At 50.2% G+C, this 20,445-nt stretch overlaps 1 protein-coding gene across 1 annotated transcript in view; it reads left to right on the top strand.

The window, feature by feature from the left end:
* efl1 (elongation factor like GTPase 1) overlaps nucleotides 1-3,772 on the top strand; it is a 52,125-nt gene extending 48,353 nt beyond the window's left edge. The window contains exon 21 of the mRNA XM_023813905.2: nucleotides 3,116-3,772. Within this exon, the coding sequence (XP_023669673.1) occupies nucleotides 3,116-3,304 (189 nt within the window). The 3' untranslated portion in view covers nucleotides 3,305-3,772. The remainder of the gene's footprint in view (nucleotides 1-3,115) is intronic.
* The last annotated feature ends 16,673 nt before the right edge of the window (nucleotides 3,773-20,445 follow it).

Here is a 20,445-nt window from a genome sequence, read left to right as displayed (position 1 = left end):
CTTCGTGATGACAGCATGGCCCTGGATTCCCTGAACGCCTGTCTTGTCTGTACTTTAACAATCACGTACAAACATCTTTTGAAACCAAAATTGCATTAGTGTTTTATAAGGCACAAGTTAAACACATTCTAATCTGGACAGAACACTTTATGATTTCCTTTTTTTTTTTTTTTTTAATTTAACTCTGCTGCTTGGAGTGGGGGTGTGCAAGTTTGTGTTCTGTGTGTGTGTTGAGTGTGTGTTTTTGAGGTTAAGTTTTCAAGCTGCCATCTTCTATTTCCATGACAGTTCACCCCTCTCTTCAGTGCTTGGGATATTTAAACATCTGCAGGAACATCTGGGCTCGTGTTGAAGTATCAATTCGAGTCAGTTGGCTCTGGGGCGCGAAGCTTCTGGAACGTTCTGCCAGCTAACAAAAGGGCTGACATGTAGAAATGAAAAACATTATAGGCACATGGAGGATAAATTGGGGACAGAGTGTTTCCCTCTTTGCCCTTAAGTGAGTCCCTCTTCTCCCTCTCATGCAGCCCGGAGGAGGGGTTCTCAAGCGGAGCGAGATTGCCGTCTCTATGGTCGTGTTTTTATTAACGGGGGAGGGCAGAGGTAGCAGTGGAGTCTGAATGGGGTTGTGCTCTGCTAGCTGCTTGTCCGGAGTCGCAGCCTGGTGCAATGGCTGCTCTCCTTCCAGGACCTGGGAGGTTCCAGTAACAGTAGCTTTAAAGCAGATCTTAGGGAAGCTTCAGTTAGATGTGTGCATGGGGGAGGGGGGTGGGGGAGGGGGGGGGCGCAGTGACAGGTCTGCCACGGTCACTGACTTGGCGGGGCCGTCTAATTGGGGCTGTTCTCTAAAAAGGCCACTGCCACTGCAGGTCAGCGTGATGTTGTGATGTGTGATTCCGTGAGGTGAGCGGAGGCAGCCATAATGGGGGGGGGGGGGCACTTTGAGCATGGGGCGGGGGGGGGGCTGTGTCAGGTCGCTGGAAGGGAGCTCCCCGTGGTGAGTGTCACTGTGCGTTAGCCCTGCAGGCCCCCGCGGCCGTTCATAACCAGGAATGGAAAGAAGCCTGCCTGCTCGGTTCGCCGTGTTGCCCCCATTGGTGCTAGGAGAGGCAGCCGCAGCTGTTATTTAGTGAATCGCACACGAGGGCCGTCTGAGGTATTTAATGCCGGTGAGCTCTTGTGCAAGTAGTAGCTTTTATGATTCCATTTGTGTTAAATTAATAACGGAGCAGGATTTTTACCATTTGATTCCATTTCCTGTAAGAAGAATCCCTGTGTGTGTGTGTGTGTGTGTGTGTGTGTGTGTGTGTGTGTGTGTGTGTGTGTGTGCTGGATATCTCTGTTCGGGGGCATATTCCATAAATAATAATACATCGCTGGTGGATAATTTTGTATTAAGTCCAAAAAATCCTTTTTTTCCTAACAAGCGTCTGGGACATACTTCACACACAGATGGTATAAAAAGTCAGTTGAAAATAAGGTAACCCAAGCCACCAGTGAGGGGGGGGGGCAGAGGGGTTAATGAAAGGCAGACGTGTGAGGGGGCCCCAGCAAAAAAAAAGAAAAAAAAACAGGCTGTGTATCCAGTCCTGTTGCGGTTTGGGCCTGAGCGTCCTGAAAGAGCAGCAGATGCCGGGCTGGATGCCCCCCCCCCGCCCCCCCAGCAGTGGCCCGGGTTCGATTGTCGGACCGAGCCTCCGAAGGCGCTTTGTATGCTGCCCTAATCTCCCCGTTGTTCTCCCTGCCATCTGTCTGGGGGAAATTAGCCAGCTTTTCACTCTCGGCCTGGGGGCCAGGTGCGGGTGGGGAGGGGGGGCTATTCTCATACTGTCATTGCCCCCCCCCGCCCCGGTACCCGACTGCGAAGTCATATTGCTAACGCTCTGCTCGCTGTGGCAAGGCAGTGCTTCCATCCCCACCCCCAAACGCCTGTTTACTGGAACATCATGTCAGAGCTCTATAGATAATGAGCTTTCTGTGCCAGACTGCTAGGGGCTCGGAGATGGGGGGGGCCACCGGCACTCGGAAGACCTGAGTGTAACTTTGCCGTTGTTGGTAATGTAAACAGAATGGCACAAAGGACCTGTTGGTGAGCTCATTGCCGTCCGTCTCTCCCAGTCCCACTTTCTCGCTGGTGTCGCCCCGTGCCCTGTCTCGCTAGTCACATGTGAGCGGGACCGGCGTGTGTGCCCCTCCCCCAAACCACACAGCACCTGCAGCGCTGCCCGTCCTGCCGTCTTATTGGCATGAAAGTATTTTTGTTCCTGTCATGTGCTTAATTTTTCATTCATTTATTCACTCATTCACTGATTTACTCATTCATCACTGGGAGTCATGCTGTTTTTTTTTAAGATCCGATAACCTGAAGGGATGCAGTTATTTTGGCTCTCGTTCAGGAGATTTTGCGTCGTCTTTTCGAAGCTCTGATTTGCCGGGAAATGGCCCATATGTCACTTCTTAGCTAATTAAGTGGGGAAGCTGGGGGTGGGAAACCTGTGCATCCGTCACCTGCCAGGAGGTGAGTTTAACAAGGCAGCCGGCAGACCTGCCCACCCGTCACCCCGCCAGCAAAGCCATTGTAAGCTTTGGTGCCAAAGTCACATGACTTCCTGTCTTTAGCCGGCGTGGCTGTGTCCGAATTCAGGGGCTGCGTCCTTCTAAGGCTTCATTCGAAGACCGAATGTGTCACAGAGGTATGACAAGGCTGTCCCATTTGGAAGGTTCCTTCAAATGCGGACTAGAAATGTGTCCTCCTTTTGCCAAATCGTAAAGGATCCACCCGATGGATCCTTCACAGCCTAACATATCCCAAGATTCATTGCACAGAAATAAAGTGGGTGTGTCCCTGTTAGACGATAGGAGCAGCACTTTGTGACTTAAGGATAAGGGTGGGAACAGTTAATGACGGAAATATGAAACTATCCATAGGCCAGACTGTCCCATTTGACAAAGATTTCTCTTCGACCTTTGAAGAAATGCAGCCCACAAAGGCTACACCTTCATAGACCACGTCCTTCGAAGGATACAGTCCTCAAATTTGGACACAGCCAGGTATCCAAGAGCAGGCTCAGCCATGCTAACTTGTGTGTGGTCTGTTTTTGCTCCCCCTCCCCAGGTGATCCCCAGTGACCCCTTCTGGGTGCCCACCACAGAAGAGGAGTACCTCCACTTCGGCGAGAAGGCGGATTCAGCCAACCAGGCGCTCAAGTACATGAACGGTGTGCGGCGACGCAAAGGGCTCTATGTGGAGGAGAAGATCGTGGAGCACGCCGAGAAGCAGCGGACACTCGGCAAGAACAAATGAGGCCCCGGCATGGAGCCGAGAGGAACACCTCATGCATAGGCCCACAGACCAGATGAGACATTGCTGCTCTTTTATGCTTCATAAAAGGTGCAGAAGTGGTTTGTCTGGTTTGCTGTACTGGTTATTTTTGTTGAGTGCTGGTTGATTGCAGTACACGTGAGACTGAGATCACATCCTACCTGTCAGTGCTTTAACTAGCTGATACCAGGCTGGACCAACACATGTTCTGAGGCTAGTCTCAGAGCTGAAGAACCTTCCTGGATGGCCAAAGGCAGCTTTGATCCCTCAACTTTGCCTTCTGGCGTTTTCAGCAGCAAATCGAGTTACGGGTCTAACTTTGAGAGGGGCCGGAGCTATTGTTGGGAGCATAGTTTGATTTTAGTTCTTCCACTGGTCCAGATTCATTGCCTGTGTAATTGTAGATGTATTTAATTTTCCCACTGAAGTAAAACAGGCAAATGATGCGAAGTTTTATGACTAAGAGTCTTGTTTTCTCTGGCAAACAAAAAGATTTAAATAAAAATTGCTATGAGAACCCCTTGAAGCAGCAAAGGAATCTTATTTAAGCTGGAAATAAATGTCACGTTACTCACAGAGCAGTATTTTTTAAGATGGTGCCCCTCGTATCTGTGTGACAGTATGGTGAGGCACCTGTGTTCGATTAGTATCGGGCTGATCTCTTTTTAGATGTTTTCTGGCCCCTAATTCAGCGTTAAATTCAAGGGTAGCCCCCCCGGATCGTAGTCTTTGGCATTCCAATCCATAGTGGGCGAGGCTGGGAACAGATCCTCTATAATGTTCTGGGCAGTGATGTCATGATTGGGAACCGGGTTTCCTTTTGTAAGGCAGCAGGTGTGAGTAGCAGCAGAAGCGGCCATTATGGTGAGATGTGGTAGATAAACCATTCAGTGGGTGTAAACACACAGATCTGGTCACATATATGCTGATGCACATACAGCACTCTTACTGGGTTAATGGTTATCCTGACAGGATGGGTACGGTTAGGCTTAAGCTGTACTCATATGGTTTTGGATTCTCACGCCCCTCCCGAAGGAAAACAGAATGAGGAGCCCCAGTGTAACCACTGAGAGGGGTAACGTGAAACCCAGTGGGGAGGGTGCGGCCTTCGTGGCGCGGAGCGTGGATGATTGATCACGGGCTGAAGAGCGCCGATTGTTCGACCAGGTGTATGGCTGGGCTGGAGGGGGCTGGAGGGGCTGGGATCACTTTCAGGAGCAGGGATTCAAGTTGACTCGGCAATTGTGAAGGTGCGAAGGTGCCTCCTCCGGTGCTGAGAAGACGGATCCAGTGTGGAAGCTTCCTTACTGAGCTCCAGGTGGCTACGTTGTGATCGCACACGCACACGCACACGCACACGCACCTACACTCCTCTACCCGAAACAGCGCTGACGTGTTTTCCTCGGCTTTCATAATTCACAGGTGTGTATCTGACGATCTGATTATAGATGATGGACTCACTGCCTTCAGCCTGACTAACCAACTGCCTGCTCTGTCTCCAGTCAGGGTCTCCTTTGATGGAGGCTGTTCCTTTGAAAGAGGACCCCCCCCCCCAATCCTGTTAAATGGGCCTCCTTATCATGAAGCTTGATTCCTCAGTTGCTCTTCGTTGGCCCTGTAAGCGTACGTTCCAGCCTGTTCTGGCATGATGCTGTAGGTGAATCCAGGCTGTCCTACACTGACCTGCCTTTGCGATTCATACCAGGCTGCACTTCTCTCTCCCAGAAATTGCACCCTGGCTGAATAGCTTGCGCCACGCTTTCCCTGTTGGAGGCATTGACAAATCATGACTAACAAATACCTAATCTCTCTGCATAGTATTTTCGGACTATAAAATATAGAGCCATGAGTCAGGCAGGCTGAGAAGGAGTTAATCTTGAGGCCCCTGGTGAATTTTTACAATTTATCACTGCTGAATTTTTCCACCTCAACTTTTTTTCTGTTTCCTGTTGGAAAGGTATCAAGATGTTTCTGGAAGCTTCTTGCCTCGAGTTCAGATGAGCTGTCAGAGTAACCCGGGTAATTTCCCATAGTGCACTACCAGACCTCAGTGAGGTCACTATGCCCCTAACGTATATATTTTGATCTTGAACAGCATGTAGCATTAGGTGGTGAACGGACCCCGTTTTGGCTTCGGAGAGGAAGGATTGGGCGTTATGGTTAATTGCTGTAGCTCGAGTTCTTCCTTTGAGAACACGACCCCTGGTATTACCTCATCAATCCCCTCTTCTGTTCCAGCCGCAATTGGTGGGTGGGTGGGGGGGAGGGGGGGCACAGGCTGAAGCGGTTGTGGTTTTCCCTGCGCCTGCAGGCGATCATTGTTGCAGCAGATGCTGTCCTTCTCACCACAAAAGATTTTTTTTCCTTGTCTGTTACTTTCAGCCACCCCCTCCCCAAAATTGGGGAGGTTCACCTCTGACCTTCACCTCAGCTCAACCTCAGCTTGTGTTTCTGCTCTCTCACTCTCCAGCTCCTTGATGGCTCCCCTGTCCTCCGGTGGTCCGCTAAAAACCCGTTTGGCACGGCGCTGACTTGCTCGTCGGCTTTCACATAGCACTCAAGCTCGGTTCTGGTTCCCCCTGAGCTGCGGTGAACGGTCCTGCCAGGCTCCCAATAAGCCTGGGTGACACCTTCTCCTCACTCTTGGGGCTCCAGGCCATGGAGACCATGAGTAGGAGGAGTGAGGAAGTCGTGGTCTATTGTTTTGGTTCTGAGTGTTAAAATCAATGGCCCAAGACCTATCAGAGTTTTTTGCTGCCATATGATTTCCTGGGTTTGGCCTAAACCTCTCAAGCATAGCCTAACAGGACAGGCCAAAGTCCCCGGAGACCCTCACTGCTCACCTATGTCCATTAAAGGTATTTCTTGATGATGCACCAGGGTGAGCACCCTCCCAGGGCTGGCCGGTCATCCGTGTGCTTCCCTCCCTAGTTCTGACCCAGTGTTTGTTTGTTAGTTTTGCTGGAATGACTGCACCGTTGTCGCCTCTTTTCTGCTAGATAGCATCCCTGTTCAGTTGAGAGGTTCCCAGCTAACAGGGAGCAAAGCACATTGTAATGAGGCTTATTGAACTCCCCTCATAATGTAAAATGCTATGCTTTCTCTCTCTCTCTGTCTGCCTTTCTCTGTCTGTTTCTCTCTCCCTCCCCTCTCTGCCTCTGTCATTCTCTGCTCTCTGTCACTTTCTCTCTCCGTCTCTGTCATTCTGTCTCTCCTCCCTCTCTCTTTCCCTTTCGGTCTCTCCCTCTCCCTGCCAGTCTTTATCATTCTTTCCCCTCTCTGTCTCTTCATTTCAGTCTGTTTCTCTCTCTGTCATTCTTTCTCTCTTTCTCTGCTTGTCTGTCATTCTCTCCTGTCTCTTTTGTTTCTTTCTCTCTCACCCTTTGTCTGCTTCTCTCTCTCCCTCTCTCCCCTTGTCTGTTTCTCCTCTCTCCCCCCTCCCTTTGTCTATTCCCCCCCTTTCTGCCTGCTTCTCTCTCTCTCTCTCTCTCTCTCTCTTCCCCTCTCCCTCCCTCCCCCCATCCTGGCTCACGTTTCTCTTTCATAGTGCCGGGATCCCTTCACTCAGAGCTGTTCATCTGAGCCGCATGTCAGCTGCCTCGATGGCCTCTCGTTGTCGTGTTGTCCTGTGTCTCTCAGCTGCCTCGATGGCCTCTCGCTGTCGTGTTGTCCTGTGTCTCTCAGCTGTCTCGATGGCCTCTCGCTGTCGTGTTGTCCTGTGTCTCTCAGCTGCCTCGATGGCCTCTCGCTGTCGTGTTGTCCTGTGTCTCTCAGCTGTCTCGATGGCCTCTCGCTGTCGTGTTGTCCTGTGTCTCTCAGCTGTCTCGATGGCCTCTCGCTGTCGTGTTGTCCTGTGTCTCTCAGCTGTCTCGATGGCCTCTCGCTGTCGTGTTGTCCTGTGTCTCTCAGCTGCCTCTATGCCTCGATGGCCTCTCGCTGTCGTGTTGTCCTGTCTCTCAGCTGCCTCGATGGCCTCTCGCTGTCGTGTTGTCCTGTCTCTCAGCTGCCTCGATGGCCTCTCGCTGTCGTGTTGTCCTGTCTCTCAGCTGCCTCGATGGCCTCTCGCTGTCGTGTTGTCCTGTCTCTCAGCTGCCTCAATGGCCTCTCGCTGTCGTGTTGTCCTGTGTCTCTCAGCTGACGCTACAACCTGACAGCACCCCTGGCAACGTGTCCCTTCAGCGTCGGGGAAGGGGAGAGCATGTACACGGGGCCAGGCGAGGTGGCCCCCACGCGTCTCTCGTCAGTGACTGTGTGGGCGCTGCTCCCAGGCTGATTGTCAAGTGTGAAAACAGGAGCAAGACATAACTTCCAGTTTCACCAGCCATGGCAGACAGGAGGCGCTGTACTTCTGAAGTTCAGTCTCAGCACTGGAGTTTATGTGTGTGCATACATTCACACACTGTGGGCAATTCAGGGACTCCTGTTCACACATCTGCATGTCTTTGGATTGTGGGAGGACACTGGATCACACAGGATAACTCACACATGCAGTGAGAATGTCCCAACTGCGCACACACACAGCAGACCCTGGAGGTGTGAGTTGCCAGTGTTACCCACTGTGCTGTTCATATTATAACACCTGAAATTCATTATGACTCCTCAATATCATGGTAAAATTCATGACTATGGGTGGGCGGGGGGGAGTGTCTACACTCTAATGAAGACATGATGCTCATTAGCCCCTGCTGGGAGACCCCATGCCGTCCCGTCAGAAGCTGTCACACTCCCATTTGATTGGCCCGTCGCCAGTGGGTCAGCGGTGAATAATGCCCCCCCCCCCCCGGCCGTCTGCCGTGACCCGGTTCAGACTTCTAGACCGCACACAAGATCAAAACGCCTTCGTGGTTGTGTGTGACTACACATAAAGGATGCAGCGATCCTGAGGTATTCCCGTCCTTTTCAGAGCAGAGGATCGGGTGACATCACACTCTCCCTTGATGAGCTGGACATTCCTGGGATGACTAGGCCCAGACGTACCGAAGGCTCATCTGAAGCTGCGGGCCGCGCTCTGTCATCAGCGCTGCCTGCGTTCATCTACCGGCGCTGCTCTCTGTCTTAATCACAAGTGTCTCTGCTAACGGCTGCTGTCCGTCAAACTCTCATACAGGCGCCTGAAAAGAGCTTGTGGGTCGAGTGCATGAACAGGCCACAAGCGTTGGGCATAGTCTGCTTTCATTCTTTTTTTAAGCCATATTAACCTACCACCAGAGAGAGCAGCGGTGAGCAACTCGAGCTTTTCAACTAAAGAATTATAGGTTTGCTTGCTGGGAGGGAAGCAGTCTGTTGTACTTTAGAAGCGTTTACATATCCTTAAAAAAAAAAGAGTGCTTTACGAAGCATTTAACTGGATGCATAAGTTCTGTAAAAGACACCACTAAGTAAATAATTAAGTAACTTAGGGTTATCAGTTTTGAAAACATGATCCAACAAAGTGTTTAACTCTTGGGGAAGGTAGTGCTATCGTTCGGCAACTGGAGGGTTGCAGGTTCGAGCCCTGGTTCCTCCTGACCCCATCAAAGTGTCCTTGAGCAAGACACTGAACCCCAAATTGCTCCCGGTGTGCAGGTTGGTGCCTTGCATGGCAGCCTCCGCCACAGGTGTATGAATGTGTGTATGAATGGGTGAATGTGAGGCATGTATTGTAAAGCGCTTTGAGTACTCGTTGGAGTAGAAAAGCGCTACATAAATGCAGTCCATTTACCATTTGTAAATGTCTTTTACGGTATCCTTGAGCTGGGATGGTGGTTTAAATGTTGTGAAGCTTCATTCCAAAAAACAACATGATCTTATGGCCCACAAAAGCATTATGCCAGTGGTTAACCACAAAGAACCCATAAAGGTTTCTTTTAATGGCTTAAACTGGTATTGTTTTCTATTTATAAGCTGGCGTCATGAAGTAAAACGGGGCTGGGATATTAGGGCGCTAGCGTCTGCTTCACGGCCCCTCCACGCTTCCGGAATCTCCCATGGCGACCGCCGCCGTGTCCTGTCCAGTAGGCTGGGACATTTACAAAAGGTAGATGGTAATAAGGGTTGCCAGCGAGTTGACTTTGGGGGCTGTTGGGCCATCGCCGCCAGGTGGCACACTGTTGGGGAGGTAGGGGCCCTAGGAGGGACGGATTTGCGTTTACAAAACTGTCTGAGGTATTTTTAGACTGGCTTCAGCTACAAGGTTGGCAGGCCTTTTAAATGTGCTTTTAAACTTCTTATTTTTTTATTCATATTAAACATCTTCAAACACCCCCGCATGCCTAACCTTCCTGGCCTGGACGATGGTGAGATGATGTCATCTAGCTGCTGGTCTGTGGTCTCCCGGGTGGGGAGGGTAGGGGTGCTTTCTGACATCCGTCGCCCTGCACTTCGTAAATCTCTCGCATGGTCGCGGTTGTAAGAGCAAAGGCTGAGATATGCTTGCTCGCTCCCACAGTGAGGCTACAGCCCAGAGTCCTGGGTCTAAGGTTGCAGGAATGCTATTGACTTTTGTGTTTAATAATTGCATGTATAGATATTTAACATCTAAAGTGTGAACAGTCAGCTATTAGAAACATTCTTCCTTTCCAATAATCGCACATCAGCAACATCACCTCTCGCTCTCCCTCTCTCTCTCTCTCCCTCTCTCTCTCTCTCTCCAGCTGCGTCTCCTTAAAGTTCCAAATGGTCCGAAAGATCCACAGTCCAAGGACAGGCCGCTATGGACTGTGGGCTCTCCTTGCTTTCCCCCAGAGAATCACAGTGTCAGCCCATTGGTCGGCCTGTTTGATCTGGGCTTTGGGACCCTGTCGGGGTGGTTCAGTTCCCTCGTTCTCACTTTGATCACCTCCTGCTTTCGGGCTAATCTGAAATCAATTTGTTTGCAGTGCTCAAGCCTTCGACGTAATTGTGCAACTGAGATTGCCAGAGCTCAGATTAATGCCGTCTCGAGTGAGATAAATCGCTCCCCCCGACCACGGCCAATTACGTGGTCCGAAAGGAAAAATATTTTCCATCTTAACTCACGCTGCACTTTGTCTTTTAACTCCTCGGTGTATTTGGCGAGTGCTGCCACAGATGCCGTCCCACTAACTTTTTTTTTATTGTATATGTATGTTTTGTTTTGTTTTTAAACCAGGCAGCTTAATTTCCAGTGCTTTTAAAGAAAGGTTTAGCCGTGAGTTTGAGTTGCCCCTTGGAATTAATATCAGAAAACCCACCCCCCAAACCAACAAAAAAAAAAACACATTAATTGAGGCCACAATGTCCATTTCAAAGACCATTAAACATATTCGGCAGGCTACATTTTTTTGCACGCGGAAGTAATTTGCCCCTCCCTCACCCAAACAGTTCAAGAGGCTCGTTTAAATAATAAAACGTAATTACTCGTGTGGGCTTTGTGTGAACATTCAGTTTCCCGCGCCAGCACGGAGACATCCTCCGTGGTCGTTTGCTGTCACCACGCCATTGTGCGATTCCCCCAGAGTCCTCATCTCTTCCTCCCCAGTCCCACCAGTCCCACCAGTCCGACCACCCCCACCCTGCATATCTCCTTGTGCTTCCCGGGTTCCCCATTTCCAAAGGCCCTCTTTAACGCCTGCTGCAGATAAACATCTTGAAGTCTGAGGTGGTATCGCCTCTTTCCCCGCTGCTCATTTGGACCTCCAGTGTTCCCAGTGCCGGGCCTGTCCTGTGTGGGCTCCATCGGCCCGGCGCTGTGCAATCCAATGACCCGTATGCTGAGAGTCGGGTGTTGGCTATGAACTTGGGTGTGTTTTGGCAGAGCTGACCTGAGCCGTTGCTTGGATTGTGTAAACGTGCAGTGCTGTTTGACTGGTGCTCCTCCAGTTTATAAGTCTTGGTCTGCATCTTAAGTTGAATATGGTGCCTCCCCCCCTCCCCGAATCCATATCCCCCCCCCCCGCCCCAGTAGCCTGTAGTAGTGGGAGGTGCAGGTTCTGTGCCATGTGCTCTGAATATAGAGTGCCTGTGTGACGGGGGGGGGGGGGGGAGCACTGGACTGTGACCTTGGATTATTAGCGGCTGTCGCGCATTCATAATGCACCTCTTCACAAAGGGGGGGGGGCAGTTTTCAAAGGCAGCATCTAGCAGGGGGGAACACGGCCCCTGGCGTGTAATGGGGAGTGTGTTGCGCACCTACTTGACAATCAGCACACATAGAAACTGGTGCTCGCTCAGAGTTTGTGGGGGCGCATGTCTCACCATTTAGGGAGTGGCACCCGGCAGTGCAGCGCACGCGCGTGTCATTACCGGGCCCCGTGTTGGGCTGACCACTGCTGATATCTCCGTCGATCTCAGGCGGGCTTTGAGGGCAGGGACAGTGTGTTCAGGCTGTTGACAAGCAGCTGGACAGATTGATTTTTGCCTTATTAACTTATTTTCTTCCCTGTTGTTCCACATCAATTATCTGTGTTGAGTCCTGGAACGAGATGAGGGGTCTCTGGGTCAGAGGATCATGGCACGGCTGCCCACTTGCATTAGAGCCCTCATTGGCTTTTTGATGCTCTGACCCGTGTGACTCTCAGTTCGGGACCCTCCGGGCCTCCTCCTCCTCCACACAGGGCCAGCAGTTTCCGAGCGGGTCCGTGCTGGGGCGTCTCTCCCTGCAGGGGGCGCCATCCTCACGTGGACGCTAGCTGTTGGCGGACCACAGGCGGGGGGGGTTGTGCTTCATCCTGAATTACAGACTTGGGTGTTTCTGCTGCTGAGGAAACTGGGGGAAAAGTTTCACTAATTACCTCCTCCTCCAAGGAGGAGTCGCGGGAGATGGAGTGAATGTCACTGGGCCGGGCCGGTCTGCACCGTGACAACTGGAAGCGAGGTCAGGCAGGCTGGTCGCACGTGGGGGACAGGGGCGGGGCCTGTGGTGTTTCCACCAGCACCCACCTCACACCCACCCCCTCTGGGACCTTTTAACCGTAACAGTTGCCCAGACGTCCGCTCCTCCTCCACATCCGACACGCGGTGTCAGTGGCAGGTCAGACGGGCCGATGGAGAACATGACACCGCGTGTGTCGGCGGATCGCATGGGACACAGACACGCTCTCTCGTTCTAGTGCGCTCCACTAACAATCAGTTTGGTCGAACCCTGCATGGACTGATTAGGAGGTGATTGGTTAACCCCTCTAGCGCTTCGCTAACCCTTTCCTCTCCCCAGTTGTTTCTTCTCTTACATCCCTGCCGGTTTGCTTGCTCACCGACACTCAGAGCGCCTTTCAGTCACGTCCCCAGAAACCCCCCAACCCCCCCCCACCTCACCGCATTCTGTTTCATCCTCCATCAGCCACGTGGACCAACGTCTCTCTCTTCCATCTTCCACTGAGCTTTCCAAAATCTTTAAAAGATGAATTTGAAAGTTGTGCCACCCTCGCCCCGTTTCCCTCCTCGCCCCGTTTCCCTCCCGGTTCAACGAGGAGAGCGATCAAACGGTTGTCTGTGCCGTTACATTCCTGACTAATTTATTTCTGCGAGTAACAGGGTCAGTATGGAGACGCACTTGCACGGGGGGAGGGGGGGGGGGTCAATGAGGACCCAGGCTACTAGCTGGGGGGGGGGGGGATGCAGTGTGCTGTAGCTGCTAATAATCCCATTCAGCCCCCCTTTTCCCCCTTCTCACTGAACAGGAGTGCCTATCTACTGCCTGCATGACCTGGTCTCCTGCCAGAAATGGTCGGCACCCCCATCCCCTCCCCCAGAAACTCCCTGCTAGCCAGCCAGTTACCCAGAACTTCCCCTGGTGACTCCTGCATGACCTTTGCCCCTCCCCCCTTTATCTCTTCGCCCGGTTCAGACTCAGACACATCTGTAAAATGTCAGAGCGGCAGCCACAGAACTCACTGCAAACCCATGAGGCTCAAAATACCACACACCCCCCCACCCCCCAGATCTTGGGGGCTCATTCTGTCGATAAACCTGCTGATGGGCTACACCCTCAAAAGGTGCCAAATGAAATGAATGCGAAGAGATATTTCAATCAGAGAAGTAAGTGTTCCATTTCTCACGCCCGCTTCAGCCCACTCTGGCTTACTGCAATGCACTTTGGACTCATTCTGCCAGCTTCAACTCACTCCACCCCTCTTCAGCTTACTTCAGCCAGCTTCAGCCCACTCCATCCTGCTTCAGGCAACTTTAGGCAACTTTAGGCAGCTTCAGCCCACTTCATCGCTCTTCAGGCCACAAATGAACCTTAATCTCAATGGTGATTTCTGTCCCGGCTGGTCCACAAAGCGGCTGTTTTAAATCAATCCATGAGAGTTTTGGGATTACACTAAGTGTGTGTTTGAGGGATTAGAGGTTGGTGGGAAACACAGGGCTGTGCGGAGGGGGGGGGGGGGTTAATCTGCTACGCTCAGACCCTCACGCTGGGATACGTGGTGGCTGCAGTCCAGCTGATCCGGCAGCCTGCCAGCTAGCCAATCGATACAGCCTGGAGTCAGAAATGTAAACCGATGCACCCCAGACCGGGGGGAGAGCAGCCGAGCCTCACAGCCCCGCATTCTCCTAAACTCCATGCTTTCTTGTTTTCTTTTCCTCATGCACGGCAAAGAAGCCCCCAACCCCCCCCCCCCCCCCCCGCCAACTGTCGAAATTAGTCACCGCGACAGCCAGCCACTGCTGAATGGCAGTGCGCGTCTGGGGGGGGTGCGTGGTTAATTTTAGCAGCTGACCCAGTTCTGCACTCGCCGGAACTGGATGCTGAACGCGGTGCCGTGTTAACACGTCCGTGGCGGGAGTGGGGGGCCATGACGCAAAGCCAGCCGGTGACCTTCGACCCCACATCGGGTTTCTGCCTGGTAACGCTGCCCTGGTTGTTGCTGCCAGATCTGTGTCGCGTCTGGCTCGTTGTCTGCATATCGGCACATGCTGGTGACGAGGCGGCCGCTTGGCCCTCCTGCCGGTCACAGTATTAGGGGCCCCAAAGAGACTTGGGTACGATTCAGCTTTAATGTTGACTGTAAAATCAACCTTAAACTAACCAGACGTGGCCGTGGTACTTTCATTAACGACCAAACCGATTCACCTCGTGCTTTTTTCTTGTCTGGTAAATAGGTGTCAGGTGAAAGCCAAACTCAACTCAATGCCACTCAATTAATTCAATCAGTCCCTCACAAGACGGAAAAAAGAATAAACTAAACTCAACTTGTCAAGCAGAAACAATCAGCTGAGCAACTGATCCACATAAAAACGTGTGTTTCAGAGCCTGGGTAACGGCAGTGTGCTTTCACATTCTCAATACGTGGAAAATAATGAAATGATCCTGATTTTTTATTTCAAGCAGCAGTACAAGTCTTTTTTCCCCTGTTCTTTGTGTTTTTATGCTTTTTGTTTAGTGGGATGGTATTCAGTATTTTTTTCCTCCCGAATCGAAATTACTGCATAATAATAAGCGATTACCATACTAATAATAATGATTTCCAAATTCTGTGTCTGAAACATTTCACACAGGGATGAGGCTTGGTCTGCATTTTGATCACCATAGGCAGGACACAGGGTCTCTGACACAGGGTCTCTGACACGGACTCTCTGACACGGGCTCCCTGACACAGGGTCTCTGACACGGGCTCCCTGACACAGGGTCTCTGACACGGGCTCTCTGACACGGGCTCCCTGACACAGGGTCTCTGACACAGGGTCTCTGACACGGGCTCCCTGACACGGGCTCCCTGACACGGGCTCCCTGACACAGGGTCTCTGACACAGGGTCTCTGACACAGGCTCCCTGACACAGGGTCTCTGACACAGGCTCCCTGACACAGGACAATGTTGCCTTGCCTCACTGTAAGTCAGGCCTGGCCACAGGAGACACTGTGGAAATGCTGACTTAGGCCTACTGCCTGCCGTTGAGTGGAACTTTCAGATTGGATTTTCTGGTTCCTCTTCACAAACCCCCCACCCCAAAAAAAGAAGAATCCATGTCTGAGGATGAGGTGTGAATAGGGGGTGGGGGGCAGCATTTGTCCCTGGGGATGTAGGGAGCAGTTGAGAGGTAAATGACGTCCTGCTCCATATGTAGATCAGTTCCAAACCCACGTGTCTTTCAGCAGCCATATGGCCTCTGCCTGGCTGTTCAGGGCTTCTGCATGTCATCCCGCAGTCTTAATGCCACTTCTTTATCTCTGTCCCTCTTGGGCTCTCGCAGCACTGCCATCTTGGAGAGTGGGAGCCCCGAGGCCCATTAGAGCCCTGGGGAACGTGCTATCGCTTTCGATTATGGGCCATTGGCGGGTTTCAGAGCTTGGTGACATTACAGGGACTGTCAGGCAGACAGCATTTCAGCACTGAGCCGCCTCACTGAGGAACCTCCGGGTTCACAAGCTGCCTTTTCCTTGTGAACTGCTCCCGATCGATTAGCTGATTGATCGGTTAATTAATTAAATATTCTGCTTGTTTATTCAACCATGAGCTGAAGTCTGCCACCCCACCCCAGGCCAAAGTCGGGGGTCCAGCCCAACAAGGGAAGGCAGATTATGAGCTTCAAGGAGCAGCTGGTGGATGTGCTGTGAATTCCACTGGAGTACAATGCATTGTGGGATGGCTACTCCTCCCATGTTTACTGTGTGGCCATTTTCCATTGCTGACATCTTGGAATATATAACTGGAGAGGATCTATAGTGTGAATAAGTTTAATTAGAATGAGCGTAACTGGTGAGCATCTTTAGTGTAAATTAGAATGAGTATAACTGGAGGGGATCTACGGTGTAAATTAGAATGAGTATAACTGGAGAGGATCTATAGTGTAAATTAGAATGAGTATAACTGGAGAGGATCTATAGTGTAAATTAGAATGAGTATAACTGGAGGTGATCTACGGTGTAAATTAGAATGAGTATAACTGTAGAGGATCTATGGTGTAAATTAGAATGAGTTCAACTGGAGAGGATCTATAGTGTAAATTAGAATGAGTATAACTGGGGAGGATCTACAGTGTGAATTGGAATGAGTATAACTGGGGAGGATCTACAGTGTGAATTGGAATGAGTATAACTGGAGGGGATGTGTAGTGTAAATTACACTTCAGTTACATATTAAGTGTTTACACTCATCAGTGTTTACACTCCGGTCACCATTCTGCATTCGTGCCCCGTTTTCTCTGTGCCCCTGACGGGCGACATGACACAGAATCGGTCATGTTTGCTGAGTCCTTCGTGAGGTGACCCGCCGACCATCCAGGGCGCTCCTGCGCTATGTCCGCCACAGAAATGACAGCTGGTGACAAGCCATATTAATTAAAGGATGCCGCATAATTGTATCCTTGTTTGTTCACTTCTGGGGCAGACGGGAAGAGGTGCACTTTGACACTGCTTGTTTTTTCTGTGTCGTGTGGAGGGTAGGGGGGATGTCTCAGATCGCCGTCTCCGATTGCAGGACTGCCTGTGACCCACGCCGGCGGGCTGTCTGCGTCTGCGTCTGCCGCACCAGTCGGGCAGCTCAGTGGAGGCTTAACACACCCCCCCCACTTCTGGACTCCTCTGGGTGCATGGCACAGACTGCAAAAGCAGGTCCATGCCCCCCCCACCCCCTACCCCCCCCCAGCCTGGCAGCCAACCTGCACGTCTGGGTCACGCCAAGCTAAGCTGCTCTTCCTGTCATTAAAGAAGCAAGCTAGTAATCTCATCTGAGCAGCTGGTCAGTTTCTAATTCTAAACAGAAAATATCCATTACGGGTGGTGGGGGGGGGGGGGGTTTACTCCTCGGCTGCCAAATTAATCTAAAGCAAAGAAATCATTTCTAATTTATAAGAGTGCAACATTTCAACTGGATGTACTTCAGGGTCCTTTCAAATGTCAAGTAACAAGTCTGCGGTCTTAACCACTGCGCCCCCTTCTGGTCAATGAAACCAAGACGAGGTTTGCAGCAGGGCAGCAACAGCTGCACATGGGCCAAAACAATCAGCGGCTCTGTGTTCCATTGCGAGAAAAACAGAGCTGCCCGGCCCTTTGTCACGCAAGTGTCCCAAGAAGGAGAATATTGACACAAAGGAGCAGCACGACGCAGGTAAACGAATGTGTTCGTAACAACAATGAAAAGCCATGACACAGGGGAAAGGTGCCATTATCGTTCCACCGCTGTGTCACTTGGTAAAGGGGAATGGTGTGTCGACGTCAGCTTCCGGTGATATTAAAACGGGAACAAAAAAAGCACTCCGACAGAATCAGAGGGGGGACGTTCAGCTTGCGTGATCCCAGCCAACTGGGCGGCAGTGTGGAGCTGCAGCGGGAAAATACAGAGGCTTTGTTCCCCCTCGCGACCAAAATCCCGCTAATTAGCGCTGGCCGAGCAGGGCAGCTTCACAATTGTCACGTGAAGGAAGCGCGTGCAGGGTCCAGGACGTCCGTCTGGTCTTTGCCAAGCGTGAGTCGGATGGAAAAGCAGAGAATGTGTAAAGAATTGTTCTTGGAGAGGGGTGGGGGAGCTGGGAGCTGGAGTCGCCTTTCAGCTTGTTTTGGTCGCTTTAATCACCGTGGAAAACCTGACCTGCACATTCACACGAAGAACGCAGATCTCGGACCGTTAATCAGTATTTATAACGTAGCGAACGTGTGTCGGCTGAATTGTAAGGGTGTGTGACTCTAGCATGTATCAGCAGGGATAAATGGTACCATTATTGTGTTACTAGTCAGTAATTTACTGTTGTTCACCACAATGCTGGACACAGAAAGGGGTTTTTCTGCTTTTCAGTATTGTCAACTGTCTTCCCTCTGAGTTGTAATACTTTTAACCCAGAACACACGCTTTCTCCTATGCATCATAGTGTTTATATCAAGCAGACTGTCACATCTAGTAAAAACAAGATACCTTTAATGAGTGTGTTTATTTTTTTCCAGAACACTTTATTGATTTATGTAGTTTTAATGTGGATTTCATTAAAGCAGTTTGAAAAAGACAGAGGAATTCCTGGAATACAGTCCGTAGCGAGGGTGTCTAACTGATATTAATAGGGTAATAATGAGTTAAAGCTAATAAATAAACAGCTATATCAGGTTACTCTGGAGAGAAATAGAAGAACAAACAGGACCATGTTTCACTCTGCGTGGAGGGAACACCGCTCCAAAAGGACAGCCACAGTCTTCAACTTAAAGGTCACCACTATATAATTGCAGTGGGCCCTTAGATAATTGCCTTTGTGCCTCTTGTGTTAAAAAAAACCTGAAACATTTACTGGTTTGCATAATAATTCTCTGAGCCACAAAACATTATCACAACTGCAAGTAATATAAAATGATTAGCCTGCTTCGGTTAAGCAATAAAAAAACGGGTTTCCTTTGTGAAGATCGGTGCTTTTATGTGTAATGCATTTCTGGGCTTGAAAACATTTCACTGGCTAATTTGTGGCTCAATGCAGAACCACGGTACATTTTAGAAACGGAACAGTAGCTTTTCTTAAGAGTCTGTACTGTGTCAGCTCTTGAATGTTGGGTGCGTGTGAATTAGGTAGACTGTGCAAAAAATTAGTATTACAACAAAGGCCTTAGCTGGAAAACATAACGAAGGGTTAGGGAGAGTCTTCAGATTTCATAACCACTTGTAATAAGCTGAACATGTTCCGGATCGTTCCATTTTCACTGATTTCCCTCATGTCTGACAGGAAAGGATGCTCCAAATCAGGGGTCAACAATTATTTTGAAGCACAAAAACTTACATAAGCCCAATGTTATTATACAACAAAAGAGCACTTATAAAGGCCACAGACCAGCGCCTGCTTGGGTCAAGAGAGTTTACCCACCTGCCAAAGAGGGGCTGATGGGATTGTCTTGCTTCACGCAGTGACTGGTCCGTTCAGCGCACTTCCCGAGCCTATCAGATCCAGACAGAGCTGGGATTACGGCCCGTTTGACGTCGGGCTGCATGGTCGGAACCTGAGAGCCGTAATCCCGCAGCTGAGTGGATCATCTGTAGCAGCTGTGCGTACTTATAACCAGCAGCATAAAAGTATTATGAGATACCGGAAGTAAGAGTGGTGTGTGGCTTTGTGCAGACAGTGACTGGTTCCTGTAACTGGCAGTAATTTCACCGTTGGGCCCTAATCTCCAGGGATTGTGGTCTCTAATCCTCACTTGTATGTTGCTTTGCCTACTAAATAAATAAGTGTAAATGTGGTGACTGAGTGGGCAGTACTGTAGCCTCACACCCCCACCGTCGGGGGTTCAAAGCCCCGCTCTTCTGTATGTCCTCTCTCCCCTCCCCTCCCCTCCCCAATGTAATAAAATCAGTAACTTTTTACCTTGTAGGAAATTTTTTTTCAGTCCCCACAACCTCATTTTTATAAAAATCTGTGAATGGAATCAAAAAGCAAAAAAATTCCAAATTATTGTATTTTGTTTGGTTACTTATGGTTAAGGTTAGTGCTGGGTAGGGGTTAAGATAGTCGTTTTTGGGATTAGAGTTTTTCCCATAGAAACTAATCTAGAGTCTCCTCAAAGATATGAATACATGGACTCTGTGTGTGTGTGTGTGTTTGTGTGTGTGTGTGTGTATGTGTGTGTCTGATGGACTAGCAGCCTGTCCATAGTGTCCCCTACGTTGTGCCCTCTGCTTCCTGGGATAAACTCCAGGCTCACCCTGTACCAGATAAGCAGCTATGGAAAATGGATGGATGGATGGATGGAACAGCATATGGTCTTATCATTGCTTCTTTTCCAAGTGAAGCTCCCCCAACATGCTCCTATGCATGTGTCTGCTTGCATTGGCAGAACGGCTGCTGAGTTTGCTATTAGAAAGGCACTGCACTAGTCTTCCTGAACAGGAACTGATCCACGGGGTACGGCTGAGGACGGCCGGGAACAATATTCGGGCTCAGTCCGTGGTGAACGAGTCATCTTTTGACATCCGTGATTTCTCACTCTTGCAGAAGTCATAATCTACACAAATTCTAAACAATTTCCTTAATGGTACATTTTCAGGCTAATTTTATCACAAAGGTCACCAAATAAATCATCCCAATCGATTAGTATACACTGACATTTTTCAAATTTAGCACTAAAGAGAAAACGGGTAGAGGCAGTGGGACGCTGTGGTGACATTTGGGGCTCAAACGGCAAACAGGGTGCAGTGGGGTCCTTCTCACGGTCTGCGGTCCTGCGCCGTTAATATTAGCATATGTATTGTAGCATAGATCTTAAGTGACAAGGCCA

The sequence above is a fragment of the Paramormyrops kingsleyae genome, chromosome 11 (assembly GCF_048594095.1).
Source record: "Paramormyrops kingsleyae isolate MSU_618 chromosome 11, PKINGS_0.4, whole genome shotgun sequence".
NCBI lineage: Eukaryota > Metazoa > Chordata > Actinopteri > Osteoglossiformes > Mormyridae > Paramormyrops > Paramormyrops kingsleyae.
Note: the sequence above shows the minus strand (reverse complement) of the source record. Positions and strands in the feature narration are given on the sequence as shown.